The sequence below is a fragment of the Vigna unguiculata genome, chromosome 10 (assembly GCF_037176805.1).
Source record: "Vigna unguiculata cultivar grain cowpea cultivar isolate G323 ecotype 2 chromosome 10, ASM3717680v1, whole genome shotgun sequence".
NCBI classification, from domain to species: Eukaryota; Viridiplantae; Streptophyta; class Magnoliopsida; order Fabales; family Fabaceae; genus Vigna; species Vigna unguiculata.
The window spans coordinates 31,121,044-31,137,381 of NC_140801.1; the positions used below are offsets into that span (position 1 = coordinate 31,121,044).

General features: G+C 35.7%; 1 protein-coding gene and 1 pseudogene across 1 annotated transcript; both read right to left on the minus strand.

The window, feature by feature from the left end:
* Positions 1-611: 611 nt before the first annotated feature.
* On the minus strand, positions 612-3,405 carry LOC146882376 (uncharacterized; annotated as a pseudogene).
* A 3,892-nt stretch (positions 3,406-7,297) lies between these two features.
* LOC114167077 (HXXXD-type acyl-transferase family protein) lies at positions 7,298-9,249 on the minus strand. The gene has a single exon (XM_028052008.2). It carries the CDS (start codon positions 9,180-9,182, stop codon positions 7,779-7,781), a length of 1,404 nt encoding a protein of 467 aa, XP_027907809.1. The 5' UTR covers positions 9,183-9,249; the 3' UTR covers positions 7,298-7,778.
* Between the last annotated feature and the right edge of the window lie 7,089 nt (positions 9,250-16,338).

Sequence of the window (16,338 nt, forward strand, 5' to 3'; positions counted from 1 at the left end):
GTAGGCCACTCCTTTATGGCCGTCACTTTTTCTTGGTCCACATGGACCCCATGTTGATTGATTTTAAACCCTAGGAAGATCACATGATCCATGCCAAAGATGCATTTCTCCATGTTAGCAAACAAGGATTCCTTCCTTAGGATCTCTAGGACACTCCTTAAATGATGCACATGTTCTTCTTTGGACAAGCTATAGATGAGGATGTCATCAAAGTAGACAGCAACAAACTTGCCTAAGAATTCTCTAAGCACATGATGCATGAGCATCATGAAAGTACTAGGTGCATTGGTTAAGCTAAAAGGCATGACTAACCACTCATACAATCCAAACTTAGTCTTGAAAGAGGTTTTCCATTCATCACCTTCTTTGATTCTTATTTGATTGTATCCACTCTTCAAGTTTATTTTGGAGAATATGGTTGCACCATGCAATTCATCTAACAAATCATCCAACCTAGGAATGGGATTCCTATACTTGATGGTTATATTGTTTATGGCTCTACAATCTATGCACATTCTCCATGTTCCATCCTTTTTAGGGACTAAAATCACGGACATTGCACAAGGGCTCATGCTATGTTACACCCACCCTTTTTTTAACAATTCATTGACTTATTTTTGGATTTCCTTAGCCTTCTCGGGATTGGTCCTATAGGCTGGCCTATTAGGCAAAGATGGGCCTTGAATGAAATTAATTTGGTGTTCTATGCCTCTTAGGGGTGGAAGCCCCTTTGGAGGTTCTTGAAAAATATCTTGATACTCATCTAAGACTATAGACAAGTCTTGAGGACATTGGAGTGAGGTTTTTGGAAAGAGGGAGAAGACTCACTAGGCAAAGCAAGAAAAATTTGTTTTTGGGCAAGCATTACCTTTTTTATCCCTTTGTGAGAGATCATACTCTTCTTGGCTTCTTTGCCATGCCCTTGCGCCTTCACTTGCACCTTCTCTTCCTTTCTTTTCTTAATCATTTGCATTTGGTCCTCACTGACTTCCTTTGGTGACAGAGGTAAAAATGTGATATTTTTGCCTTGGAAGTTAAAAGAAAATTTGTTGGTATGGCCATCATGAAAAGCTTTTTTTATCAAATTGCCATGGCCTCCCAAGTAAAATATGAGTTGTTTCCATGGGCACTAAGTCACACAAAACCTCATCTTTATAATTTCAAATGGAGAAGTTGATGAGGACTTGTTTGTCAACTTTTATCTCCCCTTCCTCACTAAGCCAAGATAGCTTATAAGGCTTCGCATGAGGGATGGTTTTCAAGCCAAGTGATGAAGGATTGACCCCAACCAAGGAGAAGGCACATGCTTAAGAAGACTAAGCATGTTTAGAAAGGAAGTTCACTAATCCTTCATCCCTTTCATTTGTGTTTATTATTTTTGATTCCCTAAGTTGACTTAGTTGAATCAACTTTAGTTGACTTGTTGACTTTTGACTAGGTTTGACTTGTTGACTATAGTTGACTTGACTTAAGCCAACATGCTAATCTATGTTTATTTGCTTTGTAGGTTAATTAGGAGTAAGAAAGCAATGCTAGGTGGCGCATGGTGATTGGGGAGCATAAATGATGTGGAGCAGAGAGTAAAGCAAAGTCATAAAGCATAAAGTAAAAGGCATAAAACAAGTGTACCTATGTACCTTTGGTCTCCTTTGTTTTTAGCACACTTTGGCCACTTTTTGGAGACATATGAGATACATTCTTTGTCTCCTTTTGTGCTAGAACGAAATTAGCCTTACACACACCATAGTTGGCTCTTTTGTCTCTCATTTTTGTAACCTTATTTGACCTAGTTTCTAGAAGCTAGGGTTAGGTTTTTGTAGAGACATCCTTAGGTATCTTTTATTTTCTTAGAGGCCCCTAAACTCTTCTATATAAGGGGTGCTCCTAGACATGTAAAAGGGTTGAACATTTTGAAGTAAAAACACTCTTGTGTCTCAACCATTTGTGAGAGTTTCCTCCCTTGGGAGTGAAACTTGTAAGCCTTATCTTGCATAGCAAGTGGCGGCACACACCCACTCATCTTCAAGGTTGCCATGGCTTCTAGCCTAGCCTTGTAGTGGCGTGCTTCTCACATTTTTACCATTTCTTTCCTTTCCATTTTATGTTTTCTTCTTCCTTTAATTGTTCTTGGTTTTCTATGGTTTATGTGCTTTCCATTTCCTTTTTGTTTTTGAATCAATCCATCATCTTCTTCTCTTGAGCTTTGTGAAAGGAACCTTCACATCTAGATAGCTTGCTATCTTAATGTCCAGTGGGGATTTCACTTAGCTTTCTTAATCAACTCACACCATATTCAATAATCTTAAAAAGGAACAAGATAATCCTTCATCACCAAGCTTGTCCACAACCCTTGTGCCAGCCACATTGACGCAACTTCCACTATTAATTATGAGGGAACAAAACTTGTTGTTGATTAGGCACCTTGAGTGAAAAATATTTTCCCTTTGAGATTCTAAATCCTTTGGCACTTGGCTAAGCATGCGCCTAACCACCAACAATCGTCCTTCATTGGGTTTGATTTCATCTTCACTTGAAGATGGGGAAGAGTGTGGGAGGAAGAACTTTTAGGGGAAGAGGGGGAAGAGTGTTCACTTTCAACCTCTCTTTTAGGGGTCAAGATCATGTTCCTTTTTGTTGGGCAATTTGAAGCAATTTGACCATAACTAAAACACTTAAAACACTTGATGGAACTTATTCTTGGCCCTTGAGAAGAGCTTGAGTGATCATGAGTGGTCTTAGGTGCATTAATCCTAGGTGGGGGGTCTTGGAGAGACTTGGGGGTACTTTTTCATCTTTCTTTTCCTTACCCTTCCAAGGTTTTGAGTAGTATTCATTGTATGAAGTATTCCTCTTGACCTCTTGTTTCTTTTTCAATTGACTTTCAACTTTGAGGGCCAAGTGTAAAATTTTATCAAGTGTGGAATACTCATACAATTCAACTACATCTTGAATTTCTCTCTTAAGACCACTCACAAACCTAACTACCTTTTCTTCTTCACTTTCAAATTGGAGTCCTACTTTGAGAAGCATGGACTCCATGAGCTTGTAATATTCATCCACACACATGGACCCTTGTTGAAGCCTTTGGAGCTTCAAAAGAGTCTCCCTCCTATAGTAGGAAGGAAAAAATATAGCACGCATTAAATGTTTAATTTCCCTCCAAGAGGCCGCGAGTGGCTCTTGGTTAATATTGTCCATACACAATTGATGCCACCAAGTCATGGCATAGTCCTCAAATTCTAAGATAACTAAATATACTTGCTCTAGGTCACTAACTAAATGAATATTGAAAATTTGATCCACTTTTTGCTCCCACTCAAGGTAGATGTTGGGATCATGTTCTCCTTTTAACTTGGGAATCCGAATTGGAGGTGGTTGTCTTTGGGGAGGATTGTTGTGCCTCATTTCTCCATCAAAACCATGCCTCCTTCCTCTCTTTTCACTACCATTGGAGCTCTCGGATGAGGACCTCCTTCTCCTCCTTTCTTCCTCTCTATTCTCAAGCCTTTGGATGTGTTCTTAAAGCATCATCTCACTTTGCCTCCTATCCGTTCTTAGTTGCTCAAAAGTTTCCCTCCTACTAATCTCCATCTCCCTTAAGATGTTGGCAAGTGTGGTGTGTTCAATTTGTTGTGCCACCAGTGTCACCATGGGAGAAGAGTAAGGAGAAACCGGCTCCTCCTCCTCTTCTTCTTCCACTATTGGATCCAAGTTCATCTTCCCTAGTTTTGGACAACAAACAAGCTCAAAACCGAGACAACAAAACCACCCAAGTGTTTAGGTCACACTCCCAAAAAAAAAGGCAAAGCAAGGCTACACACAAAGCTCCTCCAAGGAGTGAAGAAAACACTTTGTTCAAAATCTTTTTCTTGCACACAAGTGGTTCGGTTCAACACTCAAGAATTTCAAGAAGACAAACTTACTATGACAAAACAAGGAGTACCTAATGACAAGCAAGAAAAGCATAAAAGCAAGAAATGCTAAACTCTAAGGAATGAAAGTTTGAGACAAAACTTTTAACAAGACTAAAACAAGAAAAGCACATTATAAGGATGATATGTGAAAATACTTGAACATGCATTCCTTAGTCTTAAATCATGCACACACCAAGAAAGATCATAACCAAATTAAAGCATAGAACTAATTTGCCAATATCACCCATTTCTCAAGCATGAAAACTAGTAGCATAACACTTAGTAAAAAACACACTTTTAGTTCATCAATAAGCAAATTTGCTCTCGGTTTTTGACAAGATTTAGTGAAAAAAATTTCTTCTTTTCACAACTAGCTTCATGAAATGGTGAGAAAGAGTTTTTAGGTGGCTTGGACACTTAGTTCCTCAAGTTCTTAGGCAAAAATCAATTTCATGGAGCATACATCAAGTAAGACATGTAGTGAAAGCAAGGCTCAAATATTTGGAAAAACAAAAATAAGAAAACTTCAACTTAACATATGACATATGACTCAAAACAAAAGGCTAAAGAAAGACATGTGAAGAAAATTTTGGCATGGTAACATCAACATAACTCTCGGCCAAAAGAACAAATAAGCACCAAAATTCATGTTTTCACTTCACCAAGCAACATATATCAAGAGATAGAGTTTTTGGATACTTTAACCTCAAGTGAAGTGGAAAAATTATGTGCACACCCTCTTGAACACCATAAGGCCGAAAGTCCACCAAGGACAAAGAAACACAAACATCATTGGTTAGCATAAGAAAATACCATATTCAAGACAACCAAAGCTCTAGATACCAAATGATGAAGTATTATCTTGTTTCCTTTTTAGATTATGAATATGGTGAAGAGTTATTTAAGGAAAACGCAAGGAAATCCCCACTGGACATTAAGATAGCAAGCTATCTAGATGTGAAGGTTCCTTTCACAAAGCTCAAGAGAAAAAAAATGATGGATTGATTCAAAACAAAAAAGAAATGAAAGACATATAAACCATATAAAACCAAGAACAATTAAAGGAAGAATAAAACATAAAATGGAATGGAAAGGAATGGTAAAAATGTGAGAAGCACACCACTACAAGGCTAGGCTAAAAGCTATGGCAACCTTGAAGATGAGTGGATATGTGTCGCCACTTGCTATGCAAGATAAGGCTTAAAAGTATTCACTCCCTAGGGAGAAAACTCTCACAAATGGTTAAGACACAAGAGTGTTTTTAAATCAAAATGTTCAACAACCCTTTTACATGTCTAGGAGCACCCCTTATATAGAAGAGTTTAGGGACCTCTATGCAAATAAAAGATACCTAAGGATGTCTCTACAAAAACCTAATCCTAACTTCTAGAAACTAGGTCAAATAAGGTTAAAAAAATGAGAGACAAAAGAACTAACTATGGAGTGCGCAAGACCAATTTCGTTCTAGCACAAAAGGAGACCAAGAATGTGTCTCATATGTCTCAAAAAAGTGGACAAAGTGTGCTAAAAACAAAGGAGACCAAAGGTACATAGGTATGCTTGGTTTATGCCTTTTACTTTATACTTTATGCCTTTGTTTTACTCTCTCCTCCACATCATTTATGCTTCTCAATCACCATGCGCCACCTAACATTGCTTTCTTATTACTCCTAATTAACCTACAAAGCAAATAAACATAGATTAACATATTGGCTTAAGTCAAGTAAACACTAGTCAACAAGTCAACTAAGGTTGATTCAACTAAGTCAACTTAGAGAATAAAAAATAACAAACACAAATGAAAGGATGAAGGATTAATGAACTTCCTTTCTAAACATGCTTAGTCTTCTTAAACATGTACCTCCATCCTTGGTTGGGGTCAATCCTTCATCACTTCTTTATCTTGGTCATGATACTTATAATCACGTTCCATTTGACTGTTGAAGCACTTGATATGACAATCAAAATGTATTGCTTCTTGTGAATTGTTAGTTCTTTCTTTCCCAACAATTTGACTTTCAAACTTGATTTTCAAACTTCATTAGTTTATTAGTTTATGACTTTAATCTTTTGAAAACTCTCTTGTAATCTTTGAACTGTAGAATTTTTTCCTTGATTGATTGAAAAATATATGCAATATTCATAATTTTCAAACAAAAAGAATTTTCTTTTATATTTATTTAATCAAATATTCAATTAGCTTTATATCCTTTAGATATATCTCAAATCAGATCATCAATTATTTAACAACATAAGTTTAGGAAAACTAATGAAAAAAGAAAATGCTAAATAAGTTAAGGAAAAGTTATGCTCTTAAAGATCTTCCTGAGAGAGTTCCTTCCATCCTCACAAAGGAGTTATGAACTCATCATTTTTAGTACAAATTTTCCTAGTAATACTCCTTTTATATGGTCAACAAATAGCATGAGTGATGATTGTAACTAAAGACCATAAACAATTATAATAGAATGAGCTAGAACTAATTGTAGATCCAACATAGCGATCCTTATCTCTAAAATTTTCCTGTGAAACGTAGATATCGTATAGTAGATCTTATTTCTATAAACTACAACGTGGAGCATGTGTATAATAGACGATGTTGATAGTAATGACTAAATTCTAAACTTAATGACCAAGTTCATAATATATATCACATTAAAAAACTGTTGAAATTCAAATGTGAAATAAAGTACATTTTGATGAACATCCTCTTCAGCGTAGGATATTACATTAATTACATCGATGTTCCATCCTTTAAGTTTTACAGATGTTTGTTTTAACGTTTTAAAACTTAGTACATCCAATTAAATGTAGTATAGGAATCTAGTTCGAAATAGGTTATATAGTCAAATATCCCCTGTGACAGTTCAATGAATGATTTATTAGAATTTAACATCTAAGGCATCCACTCAAGGAAACCAATAGCAAATAAAATGATATCTCATTTAGAGTGTGAAATTTTTAGCAAGAACACAGATTTCAATTGATATCCATGTCTGGTTCAAAGTTCATGGTCTATGATTACAAGTAGCTGTCAAGTCATTAAATGAGCTAATCACTTATCTTTTGCATATGTTGTCTACCGAAGATATCCAACGATGATAGCAATTGAAACACCTCATATGTTGGATTCATGCTGGAAATTATCACTACAATTAATTAAAACAACACGGCACATGTTTAAATAAAACGGAGCATCTCAAGTTCTTGGCCACTTGGTGGCCCCCCTGTCCGTTTGATTTCACACCAATTCTTTAATTAATTTATTCATTATATTCTAAACGCACACACATTTATCTCATATTCTTTATCCACAACTATATCCTCAATAATCGCACAATTCCAATCAACCACAATATTCACACATCGTTATCTCCACTCAATTCTCAAATTAAAAAGAAATATATTTATAAAGGAAAAAGTAGCACGAACAGACACTTACCAAAAGGCTAAAGGAAAACTCCAAAATCCTATTTTGGCTTCAAATATTAACTTCTCTTTTACTTTCAACTTTCATTTATCATCATTAGTTTTATTTATTATTATTCTTATCATTATTATAGTTCGTCTTGTTATTGATCACCTGAAAAGTGAAAACTGAAAAACCTCCCCGAAATCACGTACTGGAAATCATAATACGTGTGGGGCCAACCACGGAAACATCCAAACACAACCTTAGAACACTGAGACCCCACTCCGCGAACGTTTGACTTTGACCGACACAAAACGACGCCCACACCCATGGTACTATTGTCGTGCAATCACCCTCCGTTCCCCGTCGTTTAATCACCGACTTCTAATTTTTTCACTCCGTCCCGTGTTTTCACTATCACTGCTGTGCAACTTACTCAACGTAACGTACCCTCACACCACCTGCGTTACGTATTGCATAAACTCCATGTCGTTTTCTAGCCCCGCCATGGTCTCCGGAGCCAAAACGACTTCCAGATCCACACTGCCGTTCCCTTCTCTCCCTGGAAACGCAGAGATTTTGCCGTCGAATTTGTTCGCTTTGCCACTCCGAATCGCGATAGGCCTTCCCCAGCCGAAGTCGTTGTCGTACATGGGAAAACGCGGAGAGCTTCCCATGGTGATCATCGCGCCGTCGAAGTTCCCGAGAGGAAACAGCCTCGGCGCGTTTTCCCAATCCTCTATGCCGCGTCGCACCGTTGCGTCATCGTGGGCGATCACGTTTTGGTGCAGCAACTCCGCGCAGAAATGCAGATCGCGTGAGAGGATATCCCTGACGGTTGCGACTGTTGGAATGCTCTGAATCGCATTACCGAAGTAAAACGCGTCCATCTTCGGCTCCAAACGATGGCGGAAATTAACGGCCATCCGAAACGTCGACGTTTTGGCAGGGTCGTTGAATTTCCTCGCACGTGTCACCGCACGCCAGAGCTGAGCAGATAACGACTGAAATGACGAGATCTCGTTTCTTCCGTTACCGCTATCCTTTCCGATAACCTTACCGTTAACGATTTTCCAACCGTCATTCACTGGTTTTTCCATTACCTCCGTTAGTTCGTTGGATTTGGCGTTGGCTCTAAGTTTGAGTTTCTGAATGGATTCGCTTGAGAAATGGAAGATTCGTTCCCGGATGGGTGCCTTGGCGTCAAAGGTGAGGGCTGGGCCGCCGGCGGGGACGAAGAGGACAGCGTCGGAGTTGATTACAGTTTCGCGCGTGAAGTCCGGCGCGCGGAGTACTTTCTTGGCTGCGCCGCCTTTGGTGATGGCGGCGAAGGTGTTGAAAAAATGCCAGAAGGAGGTGCCATCGGTGACAGCGTGGTTGATGGTGCAGCCGACGAAGACGGCGTCGGCGAGCTCGGTGACCTGGATGGCAGCGAGGGGATTGTGGTGGCCGGCGTAGGAGATCATCATGTCATAGGCGAAGAACTCCTTAAAGCAAGGGTGAACATCAACGAGCGTGGGCGAAACGACGGCGTTTAGAGTTAAGTGCTTGGCCTTGGCATGGATGAAGTCGACGCCAGCGTCGTTGCAGACGATGTGAACGTAACCCTGGCAGTCAGTAGAGAGACGACCGGCGAGGGCAGGGAAGTGGGAGAGTGCGGCGGAGAGAGAGTGTTTGAGAGAGAGAATGAGGTCTTCGAAGGAAGAGGTTGGGGCAGTGAGCAAGACGCCCTTTTGGATGTAGTGACACGACAACATTGGAAGGTCAGAAACAGAGAGTTTGAGTGGTTTCATGCTGGATTTGTGGTCGGGATGGATTAAGCATCTAGAGACTATGGTGGTGGAAGAGGAAGGCATTTTTGTGATATGTAGTGTTTTTAGGTATACTGGGAATACTTTCTTGCTTGGTTCCTAAGCGAGTGAGGCTGAGGGGTTTTATAGGTGGAGCAGAGGAATGGAGTGGTGTAGCTTTTTTTTATTTTTATTTTTCCCTTGCTGAGAAGGGAGTCAAAAAGAAATTGGTAACGTGGCTCTTCATGGGGCTTTCAGTGGACACGTGCTCCTTGAGAGGGACTCGGCTTCTTTCTGAGGAGAGCATGTTATTTTCGTTGTTCGAGCTTTCCTCTTGGACTTGGTTTGTGACTATTGGAGTTTGCTGTTTTACTGTTTATAAAAGATTTTTAACTATTTGTTTTCTATAGTTTTTGTTCCGATAAAAAAAAATGTTTTGAAAAAGATTTGTTTTTGATAAATTTAATTTTCTTAAATAAAATTAAGATAAATTAATTTTTTATTTTTTAAATAAAATAAGTAATAAGTTTACTTTTTATTCAAATAGATAGTTTGTCGAATTTATTAAAAATAACTTTGTTAAAGTATCGTTTCTAAGAAAAACTAAGTGTTTTTCATCTTGTCTTTTTCAACATACACGTGCTTTACACAGTAATTTTGTTTCGTATTTATATATATAATAGAAAATAAAAAAAATAAAAATTGATATATATATATATATATATATTATTAAAATATATGTTAAAAATAATTCATTTTGTTTTAAATAAAATATAATGTATGAGTAATGAATGTTAAATAAGTTATGATTATATGATAATTTAATAATAATAGTAATATTTATTATAAAAAATAAAATTATTATTTAAAATATCACATAAAAATCACATAATTTAGTTTTGTCATAAAAAAATTTCAAAAACTATGATGGCTACTTTTAACAAACTATTAATTGACATATATTAATTATGCAAACATTACAAATTACATTTTATAATTAAAATGGTTTGCTAAATTGAAATTTTGAGAACTTTAAATTAAATTAAGAAGTTGTGTAAAAAGAATACTAAAGTTAATTCTAAAGAGTACAAAACTTTGTTATTTATAAATAGGAACTATTTTCACATAAAAATTAACCAAAGTCATAAAAATTAACCAAGGTTTTATAATTTTAAAGTTAAAATAAAAAAAAATACAGCTTCAAGTGCATAATGATTAAAACTCTAAATAATAATATACACATATACATCGTGAATAAAAATAATAAATATTATTACAATTGATCCAATGCATCCAAGGGAAGTCAACATTCCTTTCTACACCTCATGGATCCAATGCATTTAAGGGCTAGAAATGCTTCCTCCTTTTCCAAGGCATCATCCAATTGTCATGAGCCTTGCTCCTTCTCCAAGCCATCTTCCACGGCCAAGATTGAATGCTTTTCTCATCTAAGGGCTAAGAGTGCCTATGTGTATTTGCTTTCATATAAAAGCCTAAACTTTAGGCTATTGTAATCACTCTTGAAATTTCTAATAGAATGTTTGTGTTGAGATCACTCCACTCTTCTATTATTTTGAGAGCATACATGTCTAACATTCTTCTTCATCTCCTCTAGCCACCTTCCATACCATAGCTCCACTTCTACTCTTCATCTTCACCAAATCCTCCATTATCGAGAGTTAGTTACATCTCCTTCTCCAAATTCCGCTGCATTCCAACTCCTCCTAATCATTCTCTATGGATTTCCTTCATCTCCTCCACTAAGGACATCCATCAATCAGTATCTAGAGCCATCCAAGCCTTTGGTGCATCCATCCTCTTGGTTCGGGCAAGGTTCTTAGTCCATACTTGTGTTTTGTTTCAATTTCAGTCTTGTCTCTTCTTCTCCATTGTTTTTCTTCAAGTTTTGTTGTTTTCTTCACGTGCTTACTACTCTACACCGTTTGGCATTGAGGCTACATGAATCTCCATTGATTCATCTTGTAGTACTCCTTGCTTCATTTGTGCAAATCTGTTTTAGGTTCCATTTTCGTTTTCCAACACTTGTTCTTTTATTCCTTGCTGTTTTTCTTCATTTTAATCGGTGCATCTTGTAACATCCCGACCGGATATTACGGATTTAAATAATAAAATAAAGAAATAAATAATAAAACTTCATTTATTATAACTTATATTCCCAAAACGCGGGAAAGTTAAAACTTTTATTACTTTCAACAATAAACCAAAGTCTATAAGTATAAATAAGATTGTAATTATCCAAAAGTCCAGAATATCCACAATTACAATTTATTTGAATGCATAAAAAAAAACTTCATAGAAGTTCTGATAAAATCTTCTCCCAATACTAGCCTCGCTCCGTCTCTAAGCCTCACCAGATCCACCTGCAATATCATCTACTCCCGTGTACCGCGTACACAATCATCGCCAAACACAAGCAGATAGGGTGAGCTAACAAATTACACAAATATATAAATATTGCACAATTATATATATATATATATATATATATATATATATATATATATATATATATATATATATATAAATATATCACACAATCACACCAAAGGTGATGAAGGATTATCTTGTTCCTTTTTAAGATTATTGAATATGGTGTGAGTTGATTAAGAAAGCTAAGTGAAATCCCCACTGGACATTAAGATAGCAAGCTATCTAGATGTGAAGGTTCCTTTCACAAAGCTCAAGAGAAGAAGATGATGGATTGATTCAAAACAAAAAGGAAATGGAAAGCACATAAACCATAGAAAACCAAGAACAATTAAAGGAAGAAGAAAACATAAAATGGATAGAAAAGAAATGGTAAAAATGTGAGAAGCACGCCACTACAAGGCTAGGCTAGAAGCCATAACAACCTTGAAGATGAGTGGATGTGTGCCGCCACTTGCTATGCAAGATAAGGCTTAAAAGTATTCACTCCCAAGGGAGGAAACTCTCACAAATGGTTGAGACACAAGAGTGTTTTTGCTTCAAAATGTTCAGCCCTTTTACATGTCTAGGAGCACCCCTTATATAGAAGAGTTTAGGGGCCTCTAAGCAAATAAAAGATACCTAAGGATGTCTCTACAAAAACCTAACCCTAGCTTCTAGAAACTAGGTCAAATAGGGTTACAAAAATGAGAGACAAAAGAGCCAACTATGGTGTGTGCAAGGCTAATTTCGTTCTAGCACAAAAGGAGACAAAGAATGTGTCTCATATGTCTCCAAAAAGTGGCCAAAGTGTGATAAAAGCAAAGGAGACCAAAGATACATAGGTACACTTGTTTTATGCCTTCTACTTTATGCTTTATGCCTTTGCTTTACTCTCTCATCCACATCATTTATGCTCCCCAATCACCATGCGCCACCTAGCATTGCTTTCTTACTCCTAATTAACCTACAAAGCAAATAAACATAGATTAGCATGTTGGCTTAAGTCAAGTCAACTATAGTCAACAAGTCAAACCTAGTCAAAGGTCAATAAGTAAACTAAAGTTGATTCAAATAAGTCAACTTAGGGAAGCAAAGATAACAAACACAAATGAAAGGGATGAAGGATTAGTGAACTTCCTTTCTAAACATACTTAGTCTTCTTAAGCATGTGCTTTCATCCTTGGTTGGGGTCAATCCTTCATCATCCTCCCTTTCTTGGAGAGAATTTGACCACAAATTCTTTAAGCCTTTGTAGATGGAGCTTGACTTAATTTGGGGGAGGTTTTGCGCCTCCCTTTTATGAGCTCTTGTTCCATCTTTTCTAGGGGTACTACCCCTAGCTTTGGTTAAGAAATGATATTAGTTGCATCAAATATGTTTGGATAATCTTAAGTTAAATAACACAACTAGAATTTAATTTAGGTCCTTAAGAGTGTAAGTAGTGAATATTTTAAGTCATAAAATAAGTCCCAAAATTAGAATTTTGGAGAGGAATAGTTCAGGTACTAAATGCACCCCAATTTTCATGTTTACACCCCCCTTTTCCAATTGGATTATCTATTTCTGAAAAGGGATATTTCTTGAGCTAACTGCACCCTCTTGTTTTCAGGTTTACACCCCCTTCTGTAATTAGACTTTCTATTTCTGTTCTGCACCCCTTAACCTTAAATGGCCTAGAAAGGAAAGGATCGTCTGGCGGCAATTCATCGCCAACCAGACTGTTTCTGGAAATTTCCAAAAATAATAAATTAAAAGGAAATAAAATATCAAGCATGATCATACCAAATTCAGCATACCAATCAGACTTAAATTAATCAACGCATGAAATTACCCTAATTAGCATGCCATTCAAATTTAAAATAAAGTTAACGCGTAAAGCTCCCCTAACTGGTTTCCTTAGCTTATTTTGGAATTGTTGTGAGCCCCCCCCCCCTTGATCACCGATGATCTTCCTTTGACTCTCTCAATGCAGCTCCTCTCCTCACCCAATCCTAAAAAAACTCTAAATTTTCGTATGCTGTTCTCTAAGCACAATGATAGCCTTGCAAAACCTTACCTAAAATTGGCCTTTTAATGGTGCTTTAATGTTGGGTAATCACTGAAAAAGAAAAATGATTTAATGAGCTGATAATTGCCATTCAATGATTCATTATTGACAGTTTTCTAGCTGCTTCTTGGCTTCTCCATGACCAGCTAGGGTTTCTATGCCCTTTCACCTTCATGCCAAAGTAAATTTTGGCAAAAATAAAGTTTAGTTTGGGTTCACCAAGGTTCAAACTCATACCATGCCAATGTCAATTTAATGCATAACCATTCAACCAATTCATGTTTAGTGATATTTTATATAATTCTATGATTATATTATCACTCAACATGATCAAGTATATTATTAAAACAATAATAATTAAATAACACACAACTGACATACACAAGACTTGAACCCAAGTCCTCTCACACAATTAAGTACTCTCAACATTTGAGCTAGTACTTTTCCATATTACATCAATCAATAATTAATGCCTTAAAGGTCAAAACAATATTTTGACTAGCTTAAAATGTCCCCTACTCAAGTTGTTTGACTTGAAGTCCCAAATTCTTCACCCATCATGGAAATCTCAAATTTACGTTGCATGGCTACAATAAATTCTTAACATAAGGAATTACAATTGGAACCAAAGATTATGTCGTCAATTTAGGCTTGAACAAGTATCATATCACTTTTATGTTTTATAATGAAAAATGTTTTATTAACAACACCTTTAGCATACTCCTTTGATAAGAGAAAGTTTTAGTCTTTCATACCACTATCGTGGTGCTTGTTTTAAACCATACAAATCCTTTTTTTTTCAATTTAAAAACATAGTTAGGGTAAAATTGATCTTCAAAACCAGGTGGTTGTGATACATAGACTTCTTCAAGAATGCACTTTTAACATCCATTTGAAACAATTTAAAATTACACATGCAAGTATATGCCAGTAACAATCTCACAACTTCTAACATAGCAACAAATGCATATGTTTCATAAAAATCATTTCCTTTGTCTTGATTGTAATCTTTAGCTACCAACCTAGATTTGTTTGTAACTATGTTACCATCTTCATCAATTTTATTTATAAACAACCATTTTGTACCAATTATATTTTTATCATCACTTCTAGGAACTAGAGACCATACATAATTTCCAGTAAATTGATTTAGTTCATCTTGCATGGCAACAATCCAATTACTATCATTCAATGCATCATTCAAATTTTTTAGGTTCAACTTGTGATACAAATGCAACATGTTCACAAAAATGTAGCTTGCGTCTGATAGGTACTCTCTTATCAATGTCACCAATGATATTGCCCTTTGATAGCGCTTTGGGAGTGGTCCAATCCTTTGGTAAGTTTTTGCGAAAAGGATTTTAGTTGATTGAATTTCGTTTTCAGCTAATTCATTTTCTGTTCCAACTTGCTTTCATAGAATATTATCATCTTCATCAACATCAATTGTCACTTGATCTTGCAACTTTGAGTTAGATTCATCAAATACAATATGTACAAATTCTTCAACAATCATAAGCCTTTTATTATATACTCTATATGCATGAATATTTGTAACATAAATGATGAGTTCAAATTTTTTCCCCATTTAATGTTTAAATTTTACGAATTTTAAATTTTTTTTGTGCTTAAGGATTGATTTAATCGGAAATTGTGATTATTGGATTTATTGAGTTTGTAAGTTAAAAATGGCATAAAAAGTGATTTTAGTTGCATAAAATATTATTGCACAAAATAGATCTTCTACCTTTGAAAAACAACATAAGGGGTTTTCTTGAAAATATGCCTAATTAACATGATTTAAAACATAGATAGTTGTGTTGACTGCATCAACCCAAAAGTATGTTGGCAATAATGTTTCATTCAACATGGCCCTAGCAAGTTATTTAAGTGATCTATTCTTTCTTTCAACCACTCCATTTTGTTGTGGAGTTCTAGGAGTAGAAAAGTTATGTTTTATACCATGTTTATCATAAAAGCTTTCAAACTTTTCATTTGAAAATTCTCTCCCATGATCACTTCGAATAGAAACAATTTTAGAATTCTTTCATTTTCTAAGACCTTGGCAAATCTTTCGAAAGCAAGATACGTATAACTTTCTTGTGCTAAAAGAGTTTCCATTTAAACCTAGAGAAATCATCTACTATGACCAATGCATAGAAGTTCCCACCAAGATTCCTGGTTTGAGAAGGTTCATATAAGTCCATGTAAACCTAGAGAAATCATCAACTTGTTTAAATTGCTGCATAAGAATGTGACAAAATCTTCTATGCCATAACTATGTGTTATATTCTTTTGTAAGAAAAAAAATTATGTTATTTGATGCATGATGCATGACGACCTAGGAAAAATAATTATTATTTCAAAGGTGGTAATTAGAGGTGGGATATTATTTAAATAAATAAATAAATATTTTTTTTAGAAGTGGAGTGTAGCATAGTTGGTTATAACTTTGTCATGCATTGGTGGTCATGAGTTCAATTCCATTTGTGTGCATTTGGAGTGTTTATAATTTAAATATTATATATTTTAAAATTAATTATAATTCATTTGGCAAGTTTATAATTTATTTTAATGCATTAAATGTGCGAATACTATAGTAATGTTTTTTGTGTGTGTATGGTTCATAATAAAAATGTATAGTTGATGTGGTTTAGAGTGTTGGATTGGATAGTGGAGGTTGTGAGTTCAATGCTAGGTTAGAGAAAAAAAGTAGAAATATGGGTTTTCTATTTTGGTAATTTT